The sequence below is a fragment of the Conger conger genome, chromosome 8, assembly GCF_963514075.1.
Source record: "Conger conger chromosome 8, fConCon1.1, whole genome shotgun sequence".
In the NCBI taxonomy this organism is placed as follows: domain Eukaryota; kingdom Metazoa; phylum Chordata; class Actinopteri; order Anguilliformes; family Congridae; genus Conger; species Conger conger.
In genome coordinates, this window is record NC_083767.1 from 44,493,772 (window position 1) to 44,519,411 (window position 25,640).

The 25,640-nt window shown below is 44.6% G+C and overlaps 1 protein-coding gene across 2 annotated transcripts in view; it reads left to right on the forward strand.

Moving 5' to 3' along the window:
- The window catches only part of mkln1 (muskelin 1, intracellular mediator containing kelch motifs), a 24,867-nt gene extending 713 nt beyond the window's left edge, over positions 1–24,154 (forward strand). Inside the window, exons 2-18 of one of the 2 annotated variants that reach the window (XM_061251325.1) lie at positions 1,533–1,602; positions 2,781–2,923; positions 3,522–3,610; positions 4,526–4,635; positions 5,993–6,185; positions 6,985–7,062; positions 7,388–7,453; positions 7,800–7,912; positions 8,141–8,353; positions 9,932–10,153; positions 12,124–12,253; positions 15,270–15,417; positions 15,699–15,813; positions 15,989–16,128; positions 16,924–17,026; positions 17,714–17,768; positions 18,267–24,154. In XM_061251325.1, the coding sequence (XP_061107309.1) occupies positions 1,533–1,602; positions 2,781–2,923; positions 3,522–3,610; positions 4,526–4,635; positions 5,993–6,185; positions 6,985–7,062; positions 7,388–7,453; positions 7,800–7,912; positions 8,141–8,353; positions 9,932–10,153; positions 12,124–12,253; positions 15,270–15,417; positions 15,699–15,813; positions 15,989–16,128; positions 16,924–17,026; positions 17,714–17,768; positions 18,267–18,388 (2,110 nt within the window). In that variant the 3' untranslated portion in view covers positions 18,389–24,154. Of the gene's footprint in view, positions 1–1,532; positions 1,603–2,780; positions 2,924–3,521; positions 3,611–4,525; positions 4,636–5,989; positions 6,186–6,984; positions 7,063–7,387; positions 7,454–7,799; positions 7,913–8,140; positions 8,354–9,931; positions 10,154–12,123; positions 12,254–15,269; positions 15,418–15,698; positions 15,814–15,988; positions 16,129–16,923; positions 17,027–17,713; positions 17,769–18,266 lie in introns of those variants that run through there. The other variant, XM_061251326.1, reaches the window with a different exon arrangement.
- Positions 24,155–25,640: the final 1,486 nt, after the last annotated feature.

Genomic DNA, 25,640 nt, shown 5'->3' on the forward strand with positions numbered 1-25,640 from the left:
CGTCTATCCATCCAGAGGCTGTTTTTTATTTTATTTTTTACAACTGTAATCTACGTTAGTTGTAGTAATAGGCCAGCACACGTTGCTTGCATAAATGGTCTAAAATGAGTTTGCTTGACACAACTGGAATCGTTAGTTTGCTACGCTAGCCAAAGTGGCTAATCCAAGTTAATTGGCTAGCTAGCGAGCGCTACTCATTTTCTATTCGATATGACTCGAATATTCTCTGTCTTGCCATTTTCAAACTGCTGTGTGAATTTCAAATGCATGCATTTCGACCAATGATAACTTTGTTGCAAGTTATTATATTTTAATATTGCTGGAAAATCTCATTATTATTTGCATGCTAGCTAGGTTAACAGTATCAAAATCAGCTGCTGAATACAGCTAGAACAGACGTGCAGTGAGCTATCTAGCGTTAGCTATACATTCAAAACGCTGACATTCGCATGTTGCATCCATTTTGATGGATGTGTTGCCTTTCAACAATTGGCCTTACTATGCAATGAAAGCGAGGCGATTTACAAGGCCAGGCGTAGACGCTCAGTTGTAATGCATTTAAGACTGGACGGAGGCTACTGTACTGCACTGTACTGTATGTACTGTAAAGCCACATTCAGGCATGTTGAAATCTTTCTGCAGTTTTAAGACACCAATGGCAACGCCCATCTCACTGGACAGTGGCTTTCGTATCACAGCTGTTTAACTTGGCGGCTCAATATATATATATTTAAATATAAATGTAAAATTAGTTTCACATAGTGCGAACGGTTCTCTAAGGTGGACTGGATTGCTTCCAGGGACTTTTCTGTGCCTAAATCAAAACTGAAAGTAAATTGCCAGCACTGTCAAACTTTGTTCAATGTGATGCTGTAAGAAAGCTTCGGCGCAAGTTGATCTATTCGTGTTGTATAATTCCAAGCCTTTCTCCATCCAAGCATGGCGTTGGGTACAGAATGAACAAAGTACTGCTGAATGGGACCTGATTATTAGGTACATATCTAGACTACGGCTACTTCCGAAATCGCATATTGTTTTTCATTGAAATGTAGTACGAGTAGTATGCTCCGTATGCGGTCTCGAACACAGCCCTATCTATCTGGTAACAGCAGGTAATTGTATGAGGCATTGTCCAAAAATAAACATGCAAAAAGATCATGTGACCCTGCAGGTGTCAGTTACTAACCTTGAGACCCCTGGTGTACAAACTAGGCACTTACAGTAGGGAAGGTAGTAGGTACCATGGAGAGTAACCTATCACATTTATTGATTGATTGATTGATAAGGGGGACGCTCTTTTGCTTGTAGACTTGTTGTTTATTATACTCTGGTATGCATGTTCAGTTAGCTGTGTCCAATGATGCAACAGCTTTTGGATTCATGAGACACATCACACAAAGTTTTGCTCTTTCTATGACCGCACTGTGCTTTCTATGACCGCACTGTGCTTCTCATTGCCTCAATGTGGTTCTGTTCATGTTATTTCAACACCTGCAGTGGACTCATGGCTCTCTTCCTCATTTTTCATTCAGGAATATTTTGGTGGACAAACCAAATGACCAGTCTTCAAGGTGGTCATCTGAGAGCAACTACCCACCACAGGTACACATACCTGCAGTGTAAACTGCATGCAAGCCCCGCATGTTAACCTGTAACACACAGCTGTCCATAACATCTGTGCTTGTTATGTCTTGTGTGCAGAAATGCTAAGCCAAACTGATGACTAAAATAGGTTTAGCGGCGGTTTTCATGCTGATGATTTGGATTGTTTTCGGTAAATCTGGTCATTGCAGTCAAGTCAATGGTGGATGTTCAGAATTGCTACTTCCATATGTTATGTTACATTACATTACATTATTGGCATTTGGCAGACGCTCTTATCCAGAGCGACGTACAGTTGATTAGACTAAGCAGGAGACAATCCTCCCCTGGAGCAATGCAGGGTTAAGGGCCTTGCTCAAGGGCCCAACGGCTGTCCATCCATCCATCCATCCATCCATCATCACCCGCTTATCCGGAGTCGGGTCGCGGGGGCAGTAGGCAAAGCCGGGTATTCCAGGCGTCCCTCTCCCCAGCAACGCATTCTAGCTCCTCCTGGGGGATCCCGAGGCGTTCCCTGGCCAGGAGAGATATATAATCTCTCCAACGGGCTCTGGGTCTCCCTCGGGGTCTCCGCCCAGTTGGACGAGCCCGGAAAACCTCCAAAGGGAGGCGCCCGGGAGGCATCCTGATCAGATGCCCGAACCACCTTAATTGGCTCCTTTCGACGCGAAGGAGCAGCGGCTCTACTCCGAGCTCCCTTCGGATGTCCGAGCTCCTCACCCTATCTCTAAGGCTGAGCCCGGCCACCCTACGGAGGAAGCTCATTTCGGCCGCTTGTATACGATCTCGTTCTTTCGGTCACTACCCAAAGCTCGTGACCATAGGTGAGGGTTGGGACGTAGATCGACCAGTAAATCCCTAGGGTAAGCTTTCCCAGGGAGGCTGAGGAGTGTGATACCCCGGTAATTGGAGCACACCCTCCGGTCCCCCTTCTTGAAAATGGGGACCACCACCCCGGTCCGCACCCAACGGCTGTGCGGATCTTATTGTGGCTACACTGGGATTAGAACCACCGACCTTGCGTGTCCCAGTCATTTACCTTAACCACTACGCTACAGGCCGCCCCCTGTATGTGTCAGTTCAGTTACATTTATTTCTGCCAGGTCTCAGGAGGATATTTAGGCTATGTAACTGTCTATTCATATTAATTTCCCTCTTTTTTTCTCTGATTTTTGTAGTACTTAATTTTAAAAATGGAAAGGCCGGCGATTGTGCAGAGCATCACATTTGGGAAGTATGAAAAAACTCACGTGTGCAACCTCAAAAAATTCAAGGTTTTCGGCGGAATGAGTGAAGAAAACATGACAGAACTGTTGTCCAGGTGAGTGTGGGTGTCAGGGAAGGTGACACTATGCGCAGTATAACGTGGGACCTTTGGATGATCTCAGGCTCTTAGTAACTCTTGTGTGAATAAATATTGATGCAGGAAGTATAACCATCTTTGGAATCTATCCTGTAGCAAGACACACTGGTCACATGCAATATTTCATGATTGTGTTCTAAAACTCTGCTTGGGCTGTAGATTCTGACCACTTTGCCCATTATTTTACTAATCTCAGCAGATTACTTACTATTTATAATAACAATAATAATAATAATTATAATAATAATAACTACAGTAATAATGAATTCTTATTGTAGTTCCAGCCAATGTTGTTCATTCAGCGTCATGACCAGAGACGAGTATTATTTCACGTATGAGGACTTTATGGAAAGCTTTTTAAGAAATTTTAAGCCAGTTCACCTGTAATTGCTGTGCCAATATTTGTCACTATTTCATGACCAAGTAAAAGGATGAGTGAGTGAGTACTTTCAGGCGGACAGTGTAGCAGTGCAAGTAAGCACAAAGTAATGTACATCTGCCATCAGTATCACATCTGCATTGGGGTTGACATTTTCCATTTCCTCTTCCTGAATAGCGGCCTTAAGAATGATTACAACAAGGAGACCTTCACGCTGAAACACAAGATCGATGAGCAGATGTTCCCCTGCAGATTTGTCAAGATAGGTGAGTCTCTGCATTGCTGCTTTTCTATGTGTCTAAAGCAGTCTTTACACTGTTATACCAGAAATGACCACAATTGTCGCTTTTTACGCTGTATTTGCACTTTATACAGCTCGGAAGAACCGCCATCAATTCCATAACTATGTTTTAACATATGTATACAGGCTATATGTCTTTCCACAATCATTTGGTAAACATTTTGCCTAAATCACGGACCGTAATCAATTTGTTTATTTTTTTTATCTTTCCTGTCTTATATTTAAAAATGATTTCTACTTCTTTCCGGTTATTTTCTCTGTCCTTCCCTTCATTTTCCATCTTGTCTCATTACCCCCCGGATTTTAGGTTACTTTTCTGTTTAAACTGTTGACCCAAATGAACTTTACTTGGCAGTTGGCAACTGATGGAATGTTTATGTGGCTTGTTACCATGGCAATGCAACAGCATTTCCACAGCTTTTTTTTTTTTACATACAAACATTAACAGAAGAAATGACGGATGAAATCTGGATTTTTCGGTTGTGTAAAGTCGGGTTACTTTAATTGACATTGTTTTTGCTTGACCTCTTTACACAGTCTGCTCAGCCAATTACTCCGTATTTCTGCTCTGTGTAAAGACTGCTTAATAATTAGAAATGGCAAGAAGAGAGTGGGTAAAGTTTTCTCTATTTATCTTTGATCAAACATTGTGAAAAGGCACCAGAGTACATTCATTTTTAAAATGTTCCTCATTTTGCCAGTACTCTTTGGCTAGTGTGTGGCTGTTTGGAAGACCAGCACTGTTCTCACTTTCATCAACTTTTCTGGATAAAATTGCCCTCTGATGTAATTTTGATATTGAACAGCGCTGTCACGTCTAGCAGTCGTAAACACATCAGGGTTTTGAAGTGGTTTAATAGTGCTCTCGTCTTCCCTGTAGTGCCTCTGATGTCATGGGGCCCCAGCTTCAACTTCAGCATCTGGTACATGGAGCTGCACGGCATCGACGAGCCAGATGTGGTGCAGCCCTGCCTTAACTGGTACAGCAAGGTAGGCATGGTCTTATTTTTAACATTCATTCATGTTTCATTTAAAGGTACAAAAGGTAATTTCGGACTTCTAATGGTCAAGAGAGGAATTGCTGCAACAAACACGCTCAAACCACAGCACTGTTTATCCCTCCACCTTCTGTAAACGAGCTGACATTGAAATGCCATTGGCTGTGGCAATTGGAACATATTTTCAACCAATGAGCTTGAATTATTGTACAGCTGTACGATGTTTTGGTACAGAGTGCCGGCCCGTCAACTGCATATTTTGAAATTTGAGGACTATAAAGACAGGCAGAGAGTCAACATATCACAGCCTTTTCAATGATAGGAAGGGATTTACAGTGGTCTTGTAACAATGTTTTAACACAAATATCTTACCTATTGTACCTTTAACATTATTTTGTCAGACAGGTCAGTCTTATTTACAGTGATGCCCTTGCAATAGTCAGAAGGAGTCAAAAAGAAGCAAAGTAAAAGAGTTAAGTAAAGTAAAATAAGGACATGATGTCATGTCCATAATGGTTGGAGTCATTTCTTTCCTTCAAAAATATTTTGTTTCCATTTTTAGTAAATTACGTATTTCTAGTGAAAGAAAACATGTCTGGTTTGCTTTTGTTTGTCGATAATGTAATCATTGGACTAAATATTTATATTGTACAAAATAGCTCAGTGTTTCTTTATCGAGCCACAATACAATGACATCACAATTTAGGCATGCTTCCATTTACAAGTTTCTTCAATTGTAGTAGCGATGTGGAAAGAACCTTTTGATTTAGTTACTTGGCCACAAGGTGGTCATTTTAGGTACTTTGAGTTCAAAAATGTGTGACCTGGGCTTGAATCCCAGCCAGTACCCTGAACAGTGGAGGTCCTCCGCAAACATCTAAATCACAGTTTGATTTAACTGTAAATCGTTTGGTTTGCAAAGCAACAAATCTAAATTGCATTCAAAATTCCTGAGAATCATGTCACTCATTTCTTACTACTTTCTCCTGGGTTTCTCAGTGGGTTATTTCAGCCCTCGTATTGATTAAACTGGTGCCTCTGGACATGAGAATGTGAGACCTTCAGGGCTCTGGTTCTCAAATCGGGGACTTTGAGACCTGCATGTTCTCCACCCTCTCTTTACCTGGGAGTCAGGTGTGAAGACTGTCTGGCCAGTACAATTAGTGACACTAACTGTTCACTTAATTACCGGGGAGAAAGGAAAGCCAGGGCTGGATTTGGATTCGAGGGCCAGGTTTGATAACTCCTGCCGTAGAGTGCGGTGTGTTGAGGCCCGGGCAGGGGTTGCCGTGCCTGGCAGGACTTCGGCGTCAGCTTCAGAGCGACCATTCCCCCTTGTGTTCCAGTAGTACCGCGAACAGGAAGCCATCCGTCTGTGCCTGAAGCACTTCCGGCAACACAACTACACGGAGGCCTTCGAGTCCCTGCAGAAGAAGACGCGCATAGCGCTGGAGCACCCCATGCTCACTGACCTGCACGACAAGCTGGTGCTGAAGGGCGACTTCGACGCCTGCGAGGAGCTCATCGACAAGGCTGTGAGAGGTAACCACGGAAACCGCTGCACTGTCCCTCGCTTCGGTCGATATCGATAATGGTATCTGAAGGCTTGAGCCTTGTAAACGGTAAATGATTGGCATTTATATCGGCCTTTATCCAAAGCGCTGTACAATTGATGCTTCCATTCATACACACATATACACACTCGCACAATGGTGATTGGCTGCCATGCAGGGCATCAACCAGCACGTCAGGAGCATTTGGGGGTTCTGCGTCTTGCTGAACTCAGGGACACTTCGACACAACTAGAGAGGGATTGAACGTCAACCCTCCGACTGGCAGATGACTGCTTAGGGATAGGCGTAGGGATAGGCTGGGGGAAGCACTGGGTGAACCGTTCCTGAACAAACCAGTGAGAATATCTACACTGGGCTTTCCTGTGTGCTCATTATCACTCTCACTTCCTATTCTCCTCAGTTCCTCTTGTCCTCACTTTCTCTTGTCCTCACTTTCTCTTGTCCTCACTTCCTGTTTCCCTCTCTTTCTCTTGTCCTCACTTCTCCTACTTCCTGTCTTTGCTGGGTCTCTCCACTCATTTCCTGTCTCCCTCTTCCCTTCACTTCTTCGGTCTCATATTCTTCTCTCTCAGTCCGGAGCTTTCCCTTGCTACTTCGCTCCCGCACCTTCTCTTCCTTGTCCTGCTTTTAATTTTCCCCTCCACTGTTTTTGAGGAAGTGACTGAACTTAACCCATAAGTTGCGTTCCTGTGTTTTTCCCTGTGGGCAGTTCCTGAGAACATTTGCCTTTCTGGGTAAGAAGCATCTCATTTCCCTTTTCCTTCCAGATGGTTTGTTTAACCACTATATCAGCCAGCAGGAATACAAGCCAAGATGGAGTCAGATTATTCCCAAAAGCAGCAAAGGTAAGAGAACTTGTGGTACAAACCTAAGACAATACTTAAAATCTATATCAAACGGTTCAGTACAATTTTAAAGGACCTAATTTAAAGTACAGAGTATGATCAATTGTTTGTTTTGTTAGCACTGGCAAGTCCCACAAAGCTGTTGCATAGAGGCCTGAAACTGTTCTCTGTAATTATATACTCTTATTTAATCTGTCTGGCCCCAGTTGTTGCCCTGGCATTTACCATTGGCCATCTGTCTTTTGCTTCGGCCATTTGCTTCGGCCATTTGCTTCGGCCATGTCTGTTTAATTACATCTGTCTCCGTCTGTCTGTCTGTCTCCAGGCGACGGGGACGACAGCAGGCCTGGAATGAGAGGAGGCCATCAGATGGTGATAGATGTGCAGACAGGTAAGGACACCTGGGGTACTGACCCAGGGACACCTGAGATACTGACCTAGGTACACCCGAGATACTGACCCACCCGGGGTACTGACCCAGGGGGCACCCGAGGTACTCACCCAGGGCAGGATTGTCAGGGGTCTCGCACATCAGAACAGCACTTAAATTCACTCCTATTGTGTTCCTGTTGATATTGCCCCCTTGTGTACTTTACCAAATAAAATGGAGAGCTAACACTGACCGTTGTTAAGTTGTATTTCCTGATGCTCTCGACTGCTTCCAAAGCTCATCTCCACATTTGAAATGTAGTTCTGCTCACAGAACTGGTAGATCTGAAATATATTTTCTTCTGTAGAAACGGTGTACTTGTTTGGCGGCTGGGATGGCACTCAAGACCTGGCAGATTTCTGGGCCTACAGCGTGCAGGAGAACCAGTGGGTCTGCATCTCCAGAGACACAGAGAAGGAGGTCAGTGGAGCCTCTCGCGCGAAGATGAAGCGGAAAACTGACTCAACCAAACTTTCATTTGTAGTTAATGTAGTTTATGAAAATTTAGGTGACTAGACTTTTCTCCGGTGATAAAACTTAAAAAGACAGTTGTAATGGTGATAATAATGGTAACAGTAGTAGGTGTACTACTGCTAATAAAACAAATAGAAGTTGCTTCCCGCCGTCTCAGTCTCTGGTTCTCCTCAGAGCGGCCCCAGCGCGCGCTCCTGCCACAAGATGTGCATCGACTCCCAGAGGAGGCAGATCTACACGCTGGGACGCTACCTGGACTCGTCCGTTCGCAACAGCAAGTCCCTGAAGAGCGACTTCTACCGCTACGACATCGACGCCAACACCTGGACCCTGCTGAGCGAGGACACGTCTGCCGACGGGGGCCCCAAGCTGGTGTTCGACCACCAGGTACAGCGCCCGTTCCCCGCCGCCCCAACTCCCGAATCCCTTTACTGAGCTGCTGCTATTTCTGCACTGTGAAATGCAGTGAGAAAGACTGGCTACACGTGCACGAATGGTTGTATTATCCACAGCGACCCACAATAAGCAAAACTGTTCTATAACTGATTCCATTGCCATTTAAAATTATTTCTATTTCATCCAACATATGTTTGTATCCAATGCCAAATGTTCTAATGAAGTCAAATTCTTATGAAGCATCTATTCAGAATAGATATTTCTCTTCAGAACCCCAGCTTTATTATTTATAACCTACAAGTAATACATTATTTCATTTTTATTTTACATCAAAAGAAAATAAATTTAAGTGAGTCAAATCTTTATCTTGCCGCTTAATGTTTACCTGGAAACCAAGGGAAAAGTCATTGCACAGGGGGAATAAAGGGTTTGGCCCCATGCCATACCACAGCCCGAGTATCTGTGTGCAGCTCTGTGCGGTGTGTTGGGCCCCTGTGTGCAGCTCTGTGCGGTGTGTTGGGCCCCTGTGTGCAGCTCTGCGGTGTGTTGGGCCCCTGTATGCAGCTCTGTGCAGTGTGTTGGGCCCCTGTATGCAGCTCTGTGCGGTGTGTTGGGCCCCTGTGTGCAGCTCTGGGTGGTGTGTTGGGCCCCTGTGTGCAGCCCTGTGCGGTGTGTTGGGCCCCTGTGTGCAGCTCTGTGCGGTGTGTTGGGCCCCTGTGTGCAGTTCTGTGCGGTGTGTTGGGCCCCTGTATGCAGCTCTGTGCAGTGTGTTGGGCCCCTGTATGCAGCTCTATGCGGTGTGTTGGGCCCCTGTGTGCAGCTCTGGGTGGTGTGTTGGGCCCCTGTGTGCAGCTCTGTGCAGTGTGTTGGGCCCCTGTGTGCAGCTCTGTGCGGTGTGTTGGGCCCCTGTGTGCAGCTCTGTGCGGTGTGTTGGGCCCCCGTATGCAGCTCTGTGTGCTGTGTTGGGCCTGGCTGTTTGTGAATTCTGCTGAAGTGGAACATGTCCTGCTGGGAACACGCTAATGGGAACACCGTGCCCTCGCGGCACCAGAGGGGGGGGGGGGGGGGGCGGCCTCTGACTCCCAGACCAGGAGACGAGCAGGGCTGTTTGCTTTATGTTTGTGCTTTCGTCTGTGTGTGCGTTGCTGTTTGCGTCTGTGTATGTGTGTGTGTGAGCATCTTTGTTTGTGTTTTTGTCTGTGTATGTGTGTGCGGCTTTGTGTTTGTGTCTTCGTGTGTCTGCATGTGTCTGTGAGACAGCTGGCCTTCCATTGGGAAAAATAAAGATGTTGTTTTCAAAATACGGAGACAAAAAGACACAAAAAATGAAAGCCTTTTTTTGTGGTGACATGGTTGGTTAATCTGTGAGATTTCCCATGGCTATATAATGCTGCCCCCATAATGCTGCCTACCAGCTAATCAGTGCTCATAAACAACTTTGCAGCTTTGGAAACAATTGCTTTTAGTTTAAGAGGATTGATTTGAAGCCAAGTTCTCGTACATTTTAATGCGATTTCCACCCAGCCCTGAAATGTGAGGTGTTGTGGTCTCTCCCCCTGCTGTGCCCAGATGTGCATGGACTCGGAGAAGCACATGATCTACACGTTCGGCGGGCGGATCCTCACCTGTAACGGGAGCGTGGAGGACAGCCGCACCTCAGACCCGCAGTTCAGCGGCCTGTACGCCTACCACTGCCAGGCCGCTGCCTGGAGGCTGCTGCGGGAGGACTCCTGCAACGCTGGGCCAGAGGACGTGCAGTCCCGCATCGGACACTGCATGCTGTTCCACACGGTGAGTCCCTGTTACTGCGTGCTGTTCCACACGGTGAGTCCCTGTTACTGCGTGCTGTTCCTACACGGTGAGTCCCTGTTACTGTGTGCTGTTCCTACACGGTGAGTCCCTGTTACTGCGTGCTGTTCCACACGGTGAGTCCCTGTTACTGCGTGCTGTTCCACACGGTGAGTCCCTGTTACTGCGTGCTGTTCCACACAGTGAGTCCCTGTTACTGCGTGCTGTTCCTACACGGTGAGTCCCTGTTACTGTGTGCTGTTCCTACACGGTGAGTCCCTGTTACTGCGTGCTGTTCCACACGGTGAGTCCCTGTTACTGTGTGCTGTTCCTACACGGTGAGTCACTGTTACTGTGTGCTGTTCCTACACGGTGAGTCACTGTTACTGTGTGCTGTTCCTACACGGTGAGTCCCTGTTACTGTGTGCTGTTCCACACGGTGAGTCCCTGTTACTGTGTGCTGTTCCTACACGGTGAGTCACTGTTACTGTGTGCTGTTCCTACACGGTGAGTCCCTGTTACTGTGTGCTGTTCCTACACGGTGAGTCCCTGTTACTGCGTGCTGTTCCTACACGGTGAGTCACTGTTACTGCGTGCTGTTCCACACGGTGAGTCACTGTTACTGTGTGCTGTTCCTACACGGTGAGTCCCTGTTACTGCGTGCTGTTCCACACGGTGAGTCCCTGTTACTGCGTGCTGTTCCTACACGGTGAGTCACTGTTACTGCGTGCTGTTCCACACGGTGAGTCACTGTTACTGTGTGCTGTTCCTACACGGTGAGTCCCTGTTACTTCGTGCTGTTCCACACGGTGAGTCACTGTTACTGCGTGCTGTTCCACACGGTGAGTCCCTGTTACTGTGTGCTGTTCCACACGGTGAGTCACTGTTACTGCGTGCTGTTCCACACTGCGAGTTAGTCATGCTTGGCAGTGCATACCATTCATTACCTTTGGAAAACTTGGACCAAGTGCCTGTTAAACCACGAAAGTCAAGTTTACGGGCACCCCCATTTTGTACAATTTGGAGCCAGTTTGTCCCTGATCCGTACAGTTTTTCTGTATTGTTCTACTAGCACAATAACTTAAGAAGAACACTGATTACAACTACATTTTACTGTGGGGATTATTATTTTTTTCCCCCACTTATCTTTACTGTATTGTTTCCATTGACTTACATTAAAAGCTGAAACGCCTATACTGGAGCCAACCGCAGTGGCGCTAGTGAGCACTGTGTGTCAACAAGCCCAGGAAATGAGCTTGAAAAAAGAAACCCGGTTTTGGCCGCTTGGTACCATTCCAAAGTCTTGGGCAGTGTGTGTTGTTCTGAACTGTCGGTCGCATGTGGGGCACTGCATGGAACTCCAAACAGTACATCATTGTTGTACTTTGGGCTCAGCTGTGTAAACTCGGAAACCTAGGTGTGGCGTTTCTTGGACGGGAATCGCACCATGATCTTTGTCTCTTATATCTGCTTGTGCACACAGCCTTATCCATAGAGTGTGGTGCAGCGGTCTTAAATTGTTGTTACCGCTCCATTTTATCTCCCTCTCCTTTTTACCTTTTTTTTTTTATTTATTTTTTCCCCCTAATGTTCCCCTTAAGCTCCTCACCACCCTTATGGGCTGCTCTTGTGCGCCATGCCCAAATGTGGAAACAAAAGAAGAAAGAAAAAATAAAAATGTCCACCAAGTTAGTGGAATGTTCTCAGAAAAGCCCCAGGGTTGTTCCTGGAATACCACAGTGTTTTTAAAACGGAGTCCACCCTGACCCGCAGAAAAACAAAGTAACAGCGTGCAGCGTCGGTGGAACTTTTACAACACCATAAATACTTAAGAAGATTATCTTCTGTGATCTAGGAGCAGATAACGTACAAAAATGTACCGGATTCCATTTTCTTGCTCGATATAGCTAATCCGGGCCCTTTCGTCATTACAGATTCGTGTCATTAACCACTTCCTGTTGTTTGCCTTCCAGAGGAACCGATGCCTGTACGTGTTTGGCGGTCAGCGGTCCAAGACCTATCTGAACGATTTCTTCAGCTATGACGTGGACGGCGACCACGTGGAGATAATTTCGGACGGAACCAAGAAGGACTCCGGCATGGGTAATGCGTCTATGTTAAAGCTCGCATTACGAACCCAGCCGCTTTGTCCCGCCATCTCAGTGCTCTTAATGAGGGGTCAAAGTTTAAGTGTGGCAGCGCTTAAATCTGTATTCCATTTTAAAACCTCCAAGGACAGTCTAGGTGAAATGAAGTGGTGCTGGGTTGGCCAGTGGAAGCGGTCCTCCGTCACCCTGCCCTGTGTTTGAGGTAGGGCGATATTTCAAGGCCTGCTTTAACCCTGGACACTTCATTATATTGCAGTGTAATCTATCCCCTGAACCCTTGTGCTAGGCAGATATATTAAGTGATATGTGGCGACGTGGGGGGTCATGCGGCTAGTGGTTTCGCTGCTTCAATGACGCGTTCAATGACAGCCTTCTGTCCCAAGCACCTGAAGGAGGTCCAGAGTGGCAAAAATCTCCACCGCCCTGGCTCTCCTGTCTACCGGGAAACAGTTTTATGGGTCCTGACCCACTCCGCCGGTTCTTGTAACTTTTTGGCCCTAGTTTGTGTACTCCTTACTTGTTCTGGTCCTCCGTTGAAACACAGATGTGGTTTTGCTTTACAAAGCCCGCCCCAGCCCCCAGCCAATGGCTAACGCTGTGTGAAGTAGTCATCGTAGGCTGATTAATAACAGGTGTGGCAGGAATTTGTACAAGTTGTCTATTTTTGTATAAACGTCAATTCCCTCAGATTCCAGGAATTAAATGTTTCTGTGCAATTGGTTATGTCATTGTTACGCTCTCCGCCCATGTCTGGGTTTTTATAGCAGCTGGCAAGCCACTCCTTAATGTACTCAGAAACACGCACGCACACACACTCACACATAAACCCTGTCTCTCTCTCTCGGCCTCTTGCACTCAGCTCATTTCAATCCCTTATTTTTCCTCCTCATTTTTCTTATTCTTCCTAACCCAGAAATCATTAATCTTTAAGGACATTCCAACCCGTTAACTTCTACTTCTAGCTCCTAGAAGGAACATTTAAGAACTCCCAAACTCCTTTCTTGTGAGGAAACACGAGCACATCCATTTCTTCCTAAAGTGTGATGTACAAAAGATCGACCTGTGGATCCACCTCTCCCCATCGCGACTGTAACTGACGTTTGAAGGAGTGAGGACATTTCCATTTTCTCAATTTTCCTGGCTTTACTTATTTTTCTTTCATCTTTCCCTAGCCTCTTACGATGGGTGGAGCTAGGGGCAAGAAAAGGAGAAAGAAAAAGGAAAAAGAGGTGAAAAATAAGGAATTGGAATGAGCCTCGCTTAGTTGAAGGGTTAAACTGGAATTAGTGTTATTGATTAATAAATAAATATAAAAAATGTATAACTAGGTGCTGTCTGGAGTTCAAGAAGGAACATTGATTAATAATTCAGATTCATTCTTTTCCTGATCATTTGTTGTATTCTTAACTCGTTTTCTGTGTCCTTTTTTGTTTTTATGTTGGGTTTTTTTGGGGGGGACTGGTAAAGTAAGTCTTGGGAATGTTGTGTAGTGAAATGGGGATTTAAAAGACAAAACGACATGTCTGTTTCTCCCTCTGCATCTCTCTCTCACTCTCTCTGCATCTCTTCCTCTGCATCTCTTCGTCTCTCTCACTCTGCATCTCTTCGTCTCTCTCTCTCTCTCTCTCTCTCTCTCTCTCTCTCTCTCTCTCTCTCTCTCTCTCTCTCTCTCTCTCTCTCTCTCTCTCTCTCTCTCTCTCTCTCTCTCTCTCTCTCTCTCTCTCTCTCTCTCTCTCTCTCTCTCTCACACTGTGACCTGAATAACACAGAGCAGTGCGTGCAGTTCATCAGGTTCACTCTTCCTCTCCAGTCGGTCACAACAGAGGTCCCTGGGTTCAGGCTGAGAACGGGACTCTTCTGCGGGCTTATCGCTCCGCGCGCATTGTGTAACCCGCTTTACCGCCAATGATCTCGCAACGTGAAAGAATAACGTAAGAAAAAACAGTCTGCTCATCTCCTTGATGATGTGACTGCTTACAAGAAATGAGGGTGACAGTGGTGTCTGCCTGTCCTCGTGGGTGGGTATAAATAGACATTACTGGCAGTTAGCAGACGCTTTTTTTATTTTTTCGGAAGTATCCATTAATATAGCTCGGTGCTTACTGAAACAATTTAGACAAAGTGCCGTGCTCAAGGGTGTAACAGCAGTGACCTGTGAATAGAGCCTCTGACGTTAAAACTACAGGCCAAATTCCCTACCTGTAATTAAATTCACTTAAATTCCTCTAGCACTTTTCACACAAAGATGCATTACAGAGTAACAGAAGGGAAGAAAAATGGGATATACCAGCCCGAGAAACTCGGGAGGAACCCAAAGTCCTATCGGTTGAGATAAGAGTTCAGGTATTAAACTAGCAGGTGATCTGTGATCCTGTATTATGCTGTCGCCCTGCCTTGATGGAGAGAGTATTCATTTTAGAAGGCCCTGAGAGTGATGTCACAATCACCTAGACATGTCCTGTTCACCCATTGGAGGGTTATGAATGTCACTGGCTGTTGTCGTCTTGTATTTCCTCCTGCAAAATGAAAATCAAATGCTGGCACCTAAAGGTGGCATGTTTTACAGGCTCTTTGAAAAGCGTGCTAATATTATATTTTATATATTATATTTTTTTATCATTGGTTATGTATACGTGTTGGGTTGACAGATGCATTGACATACCCATTAGTTTTAAAATTGGACCAAAGGAAAGTGAAAGGCAATGTGGCAGTGGTGTCTGAAAATCACAAGTATGCATAGTCTGACTGAAAAACTCTCCATAGCCAGGACTACCCAGGGTTTAATTTCAATTAAAGCGAATCTAAAATTACATTGCAAGGCCACGTCATGTCTAGGTAGGAATAAACTGATTACAGCGAGGGTGAGGAGTTGATATTTTTCCAGGAAAGTACTCTAGGAGCACTTTAATTTCCTGTGTTGGTTTATTTTTGCTCACTTTTCCTCCTCTCTGTTGCCAACCCTTGTCTCATCCTCACTCCTCCACTCCTCCCCCCCTGTCTCTCTCCCTCAGTGCCCATGACGGGCTTCACGCAGCGAGCCACCATCGACCCCGAGCTGAACGAGATCCACGTCCTCTCCGGCCTCAGCAAAGACAAGGACAAGAGGGAGGAGAACGTGCGCAACTCCTTCTGGATCTACGACATTGCCCGCAACAGCTGGTGAGAGAGGAGGCTGCGTGCCTGCGCGTGTGTTTATAAGGATGAGCTGTGTGTGTGTGTGTGTGTCTGTGTCTGTTTGTTTGTGTTTGTGTCTGTGTCTGTGTGTAAGGATAAGCAGTGTGCATGTGTAAGAATAAGCAGCGTGTGTCTCTGCAGGTTGTGTCTCTGCAGGTTGTGTTTGAGTGTGTGAGTCTGAGTCTGAAAGAATAAACGGCGTGTGTGTTTCTGCAGGTCGTGTGAGTGTGTGTCTGAAAGAATAAGCAGCGTGTGTGTTTCTGCAGGTCGTGTGTGTATAAGAACGACCAGGCCGTGAAGGAGAACCCCTCTAAGGCAGTTCAGGAGGAGGAGCCCTGTCCCCGGTTCGCCCACCAGCTGGTGTATGATGAGATGCACAAGGTCAGCAACCTTGTCACTTACGTGTGGAGTCTGTACATATTACAATTTCAGTGGAAGAGGTGTTTTGGGTGTTGAAATGTCTCGCTGTGTTCAGTAGAAGGGAGGTTGGAGGTTGTGCAGTGGAAGAGGTGCCTCAGGTTGGTTACTGAACGCATGCTGTGGCTCACCTGTTCAGGTGCATTACCTGTTTGGGGGAAACCCAGGGAAATCCTGCTCTCCAAAGATGCGCCTGGATGACTTCTGGTCCCTGAAGCTGTGTCGGCCCTCCAAGGAGTACTTGCTCCGCCACTGCAGATACCTCATCCGGAAGTACAGGTGAGGCCTCTTCAGACTCCCCAGCTGGCCCCACTGGCATGAAAATTACAGTGTATAATGACCACTGTGTAGTATTTATGGATCATTCCGTTTTTATGTTATTTCTGTACATGTAGATGGTGCCATCTAGTGGTCAATTGCAGCCCTTGCAGTAAAATTATCTTTTTATTTATGTCATTTGGGCTTGCCGGCGTCTTCTGGTATTTGAGAGAAACGTGATCTGAATTATCCAATTGAATGTAACATTGTTGTCCAGGGTTTCTCCAACATGAACATAAAAAAAAATATATTGATTAATTACAAGAATATTTTTTGTGGGTTCAATTTATTTTGAATTCTGACCGACATTCATTTAGTTAAGTAAATGTTATAAGGTCATAAGTTTAATTTGAGTTAATTAAATAGCATTTTAGTTCATTTGAAATGAAATGGATTATCCCCGTAACTTTGATACAGCTCTCTGTATTTAGAGTATTCATTTAAAGGAACAATATACGTTTAGATATATGTCTGAATTACATGGACAGTTTCAGTTTTAGTGTATTTTTTCAATTGGCCAAGGCACAATGAAGCTTATTTAAGATGCTTATTGAAGTTTAACACAACCCTGCTGGCTTTAGAGTAGCTGAAGTTTGGGCGTCAACAGATTTGTGCAGCACAGCAGCGTTAGGTTTCCAGGTCAAAGCCAACAAGTTGTGAGAGCCTGTTAGTATATCCTTTCTCAGTGTCTAATCCAATCAAAAACATATTTGAAAAATGAGGTGGACGGACTGGAGTTTGTGTTTCTGCACTCAGGTTTGAAGAGAAAGCCCTGACAGAACCTCTCAGTGCTCTACGATACCTGCAGAACGACCTTTCTCTCACAGTGGACCACTCCGACCCCGACGAGACTAAAGAGGTGAGAACACAGGGTCATTCCGTAATATCCGCACTGTGCTGCTACATACCATAATATCTGCTGCCCTATAATATCCACCCCCAAGCGTTCACACACTGTAGTGCTACATACCGTAGTCTCGAGAGCCGTGTTCATGTCCTGCCCTTTACCCTGTTTCTGTATGACATGCTGTTGCACCAGGTGATTATATTTAATGTTCACCGTTTGTGTTTTTGTGAAGGGGTGAATGAGAGGCGGTAATTAGAAAAAGCGCAATATAAATGCAGTTGATTTAGCATTGTGTAGATGTGTTTTGGTTTAATGTGTGAGCTGTGTTTGTGTTGGCTGATTCAGTTCCATTTTAAAGTGTTGTGTAAATGTGTTTTGGGTTGATGCGTGAGCTGTGTTTGTGTTGGCTGATTCAGTTCCATTTTAAAATGTTGTGTAAATGTGTTTCGGGTTGATGTGTGAGCTGTGTTTGTGTTGGCTGATTTAGTTCCATTTAAAATGTTGTGTAAATGTGTTTTGGGTTGATGCGTGAGCTGTGTTTGTGTTGGCTGATTCAGTTCCATTTAAAAATGTTGTGTAAATGTGTTTTGGGTTGATGCGTGAGCTGTGTTTGTGTTGGCTGATTCAGTTCCATTTAAAAATGTTGTGTAAATGTGTTTCGGGTTGATGCGTGAGCTGTGTTTGTGTTGGCTGATTCAGTTCCAGCTCCTGCCCTCGGCGCTGTTTAAGTCATCCTCTGACTTCATCCCTCTGGGTGAGTCTTTGAGTCTCCGTTCCTTGCCCACACACAGCACAGACACGTGCCGTCTGTTAGCTCTCATTGGTCGGATGTGCAGAGGTCACGCCCAGTACTGCACGCGATGAGCTTCATGAGGAGTACGCCTGATTGTATCTTTACGTCCCGAGGCGATGGATGTACTTTTTTTGGGAAACGCAGATGGAAGTTTAGTTGGGAAAACACCCTTCTGCCAGCAGCTGTACTTGTTCACACTGAAGTCAGTATGCAGGCTGGCAGTTGGTGGTTTATTAAAGCAGAATCCCTGCCCTTTAACACCTGAGAAGCCCTTCTTCAGTCAGTCACTCAGCCTAAATTACTTCAGCTCTGTACAGCCTTTAGTTTACCTACCCTTATCTGTTCTATGGTGTTTCTGGGAACTGGGAACATCACAAACCGTGACACCTAGCCTTGCGGCCCGTGTCGCTAGCTCTGGAGGCCCCTGTATGCGTCCTGAACTTGTGTCTCCTTTTCCAGGGTTTTCCGACGTGGATCAGACGTACGCCCAGCGGACGCAACTCTTCGACACGCTGGTCAACTTCTTCCCCGACAGTATGACCCCACCGAAGGGTAACCTGGTAGATCTCATCACCCTGTAGCTACAGCGCCCCCCTCACCTCCCCCACCCCCCCCACCGGGATCACACCTCACCCCCCTCCACCTACAGGGACAGACGGCACCTTTTAAGACTCATTTCAGAGGAACTACAACTATTTTTCTAAGCGCTAGTTCGGGAGTGCTGGCTTACTGTGTGTCCATTCTACCCTCAGTAGGTCGATCAGAACGTCAAAGTAAGGCCTTGACTGGGGAGCTTCATTGTTGGGGTGTAAAAAAAAACAACAACAAAAAAGACAAAAAAACAAAAGCATATTAGCGAGTGTACTTTTCTGAGTAGAAATATGCTTGGGTTGTGTACATTTGTTCATTTGTTTTATAGGTGCATTTTTTCTATGGTTGATGAGGAATAAATTGATACATCAGTGCAAACGAACGCCAAACTATTTTTTATGTTTTGTTGGTGAGTTTAAAGACGGTCGTGATGACGCCCTGTTCGCCGCGTTGCGTTCCCTCAGTATCTGGGGCTACGCACTGGAGTTTGACGATCTTTCAGTTTCGATTTTTCCACTGGCGCACAATCGCACATGCACTCGCATACAATCTGGTGTGTGTACATTTTGTGTGACGTTATGATTTCTATTTATTTTTTTGCCAGCATCCTTAATATTATGTGATTTAAAAATCCCAACACTTGCTTCAGTGTTTCTTGAAAATCAAGAATTATGTAAATTTGTTATTTTTTTGCTTGCAAATGTCAGCCCTGAATATACATTATAATAGGCCTTGATTTCCGAGTCATTTTTGCTGTCCTGTTTCGCAGTCCATTCTAAAGTAGTCTTGAGAGGACATTAGTGGCCAACTCATTGTCTCTGTGGTATACGTAATGAAATGAATGCTCGTATTTCATCAACCTGCCTTTTAGCTGTGAGGAGCCGCTCCCAGCCTGGCCAACTGGAGAAAGGGTGGGGTGCGGCACATATCTTGATGCAGAAGAACACTACCTTCGCTTTTCCGGAAGATTCTGCTTGACCACATCGGAATGAAAGAAAATCACGATACCACGTACCCCCCCCACCCCCACCCCCCTTCCTCAGGGGGCTCTGAAGGGAAGCGATAAGGTTGCTATAGCTACCTGTCAGGCCCACGAACGTTTCCGGAGCGCGGCTAGCGTTGTCCCGCGGGAATTAGCCGAGATCGGCGGCGTGCGTTTACAGCTGGTGAATCTACGGGCAAAATCTCGGAGGCGGTCCGAAGCCTTCGGCTCTTTGCACGCGTGTGCTGCTGTTCATGATGAGGTAGCGATGATGTCAACCCGGTTCTGTTGAGTATAATGACTGCTCGTGTTTAGAGAGAGAGAGCGAGAAAGATAGAGGAGCTCCCTTCAGAGACCGTGTGGGAGTTGGCTGCCTCCTTTACGTACAGCGTTCTCTGATCTTGTGTTTCTGTGCATTTGACTATTTCTCGCCCTGTAGTGGAGGACGGAATGGGTGTATAAGCTCCATTCTCGCAGTTCTGCTTTTTACTCTGCCACAAAATGGTGTCCTCTCATAGGGTGTGATTCACCAGAGGCGATTCTGATAATAAGCCCATCTCAGTTAATGTAACTTAAATAATTCAGTCTGCGAACTGCTGTGTGTCCATGGCAACGGTGATTTGGCTCCTGTGTTTGCTGTAGTGGGAAGGTGTCGGTAATGATGATGGCCTCATAGTGACCGATTATGTCATTCGTAATGGGACCCCAGGACTAGACCCGAGGAATGATGGGAAATGTGGTTCATTTGTTCTGTGGATTCATCAGAGGTTTTCCTCAGACTCGCTCATAGGTGCATACCAAAACCTAGGTTAAATGCCTAGTGCTGAATTTAGATTAGACTGACTGGTGGGACTTGTAGTGTGTTGATGAATTAGTGAACAGCTTGAATAGAGTTGCTTTCAAAGTTAAATTAAGGTGAATTAAGTGGTTTTGTTCTGGGTGCTGCATATATTTGTGAGTTAACTTTCCATTTATAAATTACCTAAAGATTATAAAACATTCTACACTCATTCTTAAGCTTAATAAATTATAGTAATATTAGACTTGGAACCATAATTGTATTGTTGTAACTGCAGTGCATTTCTGGCACGGTGAAAAAAAAGAATAAGCTCAGTAGCTCATATCGCATTATAATGATATGTGGCTCTCGTTATGACCAGAAACTTTATCTCAATACAGCCACAAAACATAGCATTTTGAAAATTATATCCAGAATGAATTCACTGAAGGCCAACAACTCTGAGAATGTCTTGTGTGCATGACTTAATAAGGTTTTACTTTTGCCTCCCTAGAGACATGTAGAGAGTCTACTGTCCTTGGGCACTTTAGATTGTATTGTGATTAGCATGTATGCACTAAGAAGTATTCTGAAATGTTTGTGGCTGCACAGAAGGTTCAGTCTGACACTCTGCGTTAATGGCCTTCACTAAACAAATCCTGCATAGCATTTTCAATAGGCTCTGTGTATTGATAGCAGTAGCTATCATAATTAATATTGAAATGTGGAGAATAGTTCCAGTAATTCCAGGAGCTGTAAGCTCATGATGTCAATACATTTTCTTTTGATGGGTAATGAACTTATCGCCCTCTCTTCAAAACACCATTTTCTCACTATAACAAGTGAAATATTTTTTTCAATGCAGTAGCAAGGCTCTGCTGTGTGACACATTATGTATAGGTGTGTGTGTGTGTGTGTGTGTGTGTGTGTGTGTGTGTGTGTGTGTGTGTGTGTGTGCCCTCTTTCCGATGTCATGCAATCCAACACACAGGTTTGGTACTGGTGATCCCCTAATTAGGTTAACCTTGGATTGGTTTGTGAATCTGTACAACATTGTAGTGTTTTATGAAAGATGAATGTGACCATACACTTGTTTCTAATTGAGCAGGAATGTTATGTGCGTATTCAATGCAAATTACCACTTATAGAAAATGGTACCCTGACAAGAATAACTATTTATGCACCAGAAGAAACAACGATATGCAAAATATTTACTCACAATCAGTCAGATAATTTGTATAGGTAAACTTGGCATCTCCCTGATGTTCACTCTGATGTTGAGCTTAAAGAAAGACTCAAACTAAAGATGGCCACTGATCTGGGCTGAAAACAGCTACCTCTCACTCATTGCTTTGTTCCGTACATAATAACATAATTCAGGACTTTGTTCATCTTATGCAAAAGCAAATGGCAGAGAAGTGCCGCCTGTCCGTTCATAAAGCAGATCCATATTCGCATACTTCACAAAAAAATCTGTCTTAACAGACACAAGCACTGCATGGGCAGTTCATTTCTGAAAGATATTTCTTATTTATTTATGAAATGTTTTATCGCAAAGCCAGCCACCAACTGGTGCGATAAGCTATTCTGATCTTCGACAGGAAGTGTGCATCCTGAGAGTTGGAACAGAGCTTTTGAATGTAGACCGGCTTCAGTTTGGGATTCGTCATTCAAAAATCATGTGAAATTCTATGTTAAACCGGCCAAATGAAACCATATTCACCATTCATTCTGTGAAGACACAGCACAGGAAAGAGCCGTTCTCATTAGCACCTGTTGTTAGGGGAAACAAATGTATGTTTGTTTATGCTGAGCAGCAGAATATGCAGCCACGTAGAGTTAGCAACTGTGGATAATGTGCGTGTGTGCGTGCATGCGGGCGTGTGTGTGTGTGTGCGCGCAGTGCATCTGTACCCTTGTTCCTGTGTACTATATATGGACATGTGTTTTGCACTCATAAGTCTAGGAGCATCAGGGTATTTTTGGTCCTTCTCTTTAAAAATATACTGCCTTTTATTCATCGAGTATAGGTGACCACAAATTGCCTGCATTTTCTATCCAGTTAACTAAATGCTTAGTGGTATTTAACATATGATATTGTATCTTCCATTTGATTTATTAGCTTGAAAATTAGGGCCTGCCTTTGCAGTACACGCAGAAAGTGTCCATTCCAGATGTTAATTCTTTAAGTGCCATTTGTCACTGGCAACACTGATAGATTCAATTATCCATAATAAGACGAGGGGTCTTGTAATGGCACAATCTCGTTTTTCAGGTTGCCTTTCCAATTTCTGTTCTTTTTTGCTTGTGGTTGGGAATGAAGAGAACGTACATTTAGTGACTATGGAATGTGGTCTTAGTTTTAATTGGGAACTTGCAGGCTGGTACCATCTGTAATTGACTGCCACGTGACTAAGGAATGAGCACAGTGTGTAGAAATTAAGCGTACAGAGGACAAGGATGCGGTTGTGTTTGGTCCCTGGTTGGAGACGTACCCCCCCTGGTCACACTGGACATCTGGGGTGGGGGGGGTCAGTGGGTGGGGGGTTTTCATTGGGCAGTAGGTACAGCTCACTAACAGTCACTGGGCATCGCCAAGATCAAAATATTTCATCATTTTTAACCTCTTAAAGTCCTTAGCGGGGTTAAGATAGCCGGAGGAGTCTGCTTTGTGGAGCAGCCCTGTTCCCCTCCCATCTTACATCGTTTTATTCTTTCTCTTTGCATATCGTCCTGGATGTGTGTGGGTGTCTAAACTACCTTCTGAAGAGATACACAGTGTGTGTGTGTGTGTGTGTGTGTGTATGTGGCTATGGTAAAGCTGTTGGTCTGTGTATTGTGTATTGAAGTTGGTGCCGGCTGTGGCCTGGCATAAGGTTAAAAGGAACATGCGTATTGCTTCTTGTAGCCGACTTCTACCTAAACTTAAACCCACTGAAAACAGTCCATTAGAAATAGCGAAGAGACCAAAGCGGAGCAAAAACTAAAGCGAGAAGTTGGTAAAAAATAAAAAATAATAATAAATAAATAAACTTTGGCGGTCTCTTGGCCAATTTGGATTTTCCCCTGAGTGTTACATGCCATTTCTAATCACTGGATTTCAGCAGCTGTTCTACTGCAGTCTCGCCAGAATTGTACTCTGTTGGTTTTGCACATTAGTTGAGTTTGTCGTTAGATGAGATGATCAGTGTGACTCAGGGTAAAACTATTTATCATGCTGGAAACAATAGCTGACATGAAGGTTGGGGGAGAGAAAAAATAAAAATAAATTAAAAAAAATTCATTTTGCGGTCAGTGCTTCATGTGAATCATAAATTGTAAATTAGCAATCGATAAGCTCCTGTTTTCCCACAGCTAATCTTGTAATCTGTGTCCGTCTTTCGCTGAAATGTACAGACGTCTTTGCCTATTAAACATACGTGTTCATATATTTAAAGGACTTGAAATGCATTTCCTGTACTGACACAGGAATATTTTGACACTCTTATTGATTTCATAACACAGTTGAACGATCTGCGAGTATTAGTCCTCTCGTTTTGTGCATCTCCGTCTGCCTTGTTTGGCTAAGTTTCTTGGCCCCCTAGTGGCCTCAGGAATACATTACATTGACCATGAAATAAGATGGGCCTGTGTAAGTAAAGTGGCATTGGTTTTCTTTTGGAGAGCCCCCTCTTAGGCCAGGAAAGGGGGGGGGGGGGGGGGGGGGGGTTCTGCCAGAAAGTTAAATGAAGCATCTTTTTGTAATGCAATGCCAAATTCATTCACTTTAGCAGTTTATTTACTGTAGGAGATAAATTGAATGCTGTTCTTTTTCTCTTTTTTTTTCTTTTTTTTTTTTTTTTTAAACCCTGCGATAGCTGGTACTCTGGTTTGTAAGCACCACTCTGTGGAGGAGTGAATGTGGAGAGAACTATGGAACTGCATTGTATGTAATGTACATAGTGACTAAAGATTGTATTTTGTTCAGGTTTTCTTAATAAAACAATGCCAACTGTCTGTTCTGCTTCTCTACTTTATTTGCACTTGAACACATTATGTTAGTAATGGCACTATTACTGTGCTCTGTAAACAACCCGTTTCAGTTTGACATATTGTCTCCAGCTGTCATTTTCAGGATCAAAGCCCCTGTTCTTCCTTCATTATATTCCTACTGTGAAAATGGACCCACTCTGAACTTTGGGGCCTACGTATGGACCATCAGTCTTTCTTTGTTTATTTTTTTAATATTAGCTTGATATCACCAACTTGTAGGCTAGAAAAAGGCCATGCTAATGTTCTGAGATCAGGCAGTTTGTGCAGATGTCAGCCATGTTTTGAGTGATTTCATAAAGAGTTTCAAACGTGAAGGTGAAATTCACACCCACATGGAAGTTCAGTGGCTTGCCAATCAACCATCCTACTAAACAAGTATACCTGCACTCCACAATTACATAAACTTCCACACTGATCGTGCTTAAAGGCATATTGTGCAGAATCTTCACCTTGAAAATATTATTTTCAACAGCCCCTGAAGTGCCCAGTCTCCTAATGAATACTCTTAAGTGACACACACAGGGTTTCCAAATTTTACTCTATTTAGCTCAAGACCAGTGCAGGAAATTGCGGTTTAGTCGCAGGGCCTGATTTTACTGAGACCTTTAGCATGTGCAAGACTCACCACTATCTTCCTGGTAGGCACTATTACAATTCTAGATTGTTGGTCTGGGTGGAGAAGGTATGTTTTTGTCATCACAAAAGGCACCTGTGGTTAAATGAATGAATAAATAAATAAAATAAAACTAAGGTGTACTGCACCAGAAAGTGCACTAAACGGCTGAAGTTCATTCACAGGGCTCTCCGCTGACCAGCATCTGCACTAGTGACTTGCCTAAATGCTCAGGATTTTAGCCAAAATGACTCCCACTGGCACTTACTGCAACATCCTTGCAACTGCAACACTGTTCCTGGACTTCCTGTTTGTGATGTACCGTCCCTCCGCTTTGACCAGGAGACACGGCGACTAAGAGATGGCGTGCTAAGCCATGCTCTCTGGAGGACCTCTGGCAGGATATGCAAATCTGGTGATTTGACATGCTAATGCTATTTTTCTAGTGGAAAATCATCAGTGGCTACGTGTGAGCAGTGCCTGAAGAGACAAACCCGTTCATAATCATGCCTCATAACAGGGCGACATTGGCTCAGGCTCAGGTAGTAAGAGCAGTCGGAGGGTTGTCGGTTCGATCCCGCTCTAGGTGTGTCGAAGTGTCCTGATGTGCTGGTTGGTGCCTTGCATGGCAGCCAATCGTCCTTGGTGTGTGAGTGAGTGTATGAATGGGTGAACGAGAAGCGTCATTTGTACATGGATAACATGAATTGTGTTCGGATAAAGGCGTTATCTAAATGCCAACCATTTACCATTAACCGTAACTGCGTGGCAGTGCACAGTGGACACAAGGAGTCAAGTTATAACCATTGTTTAACTGTACACTGACAGTAAGTAAAG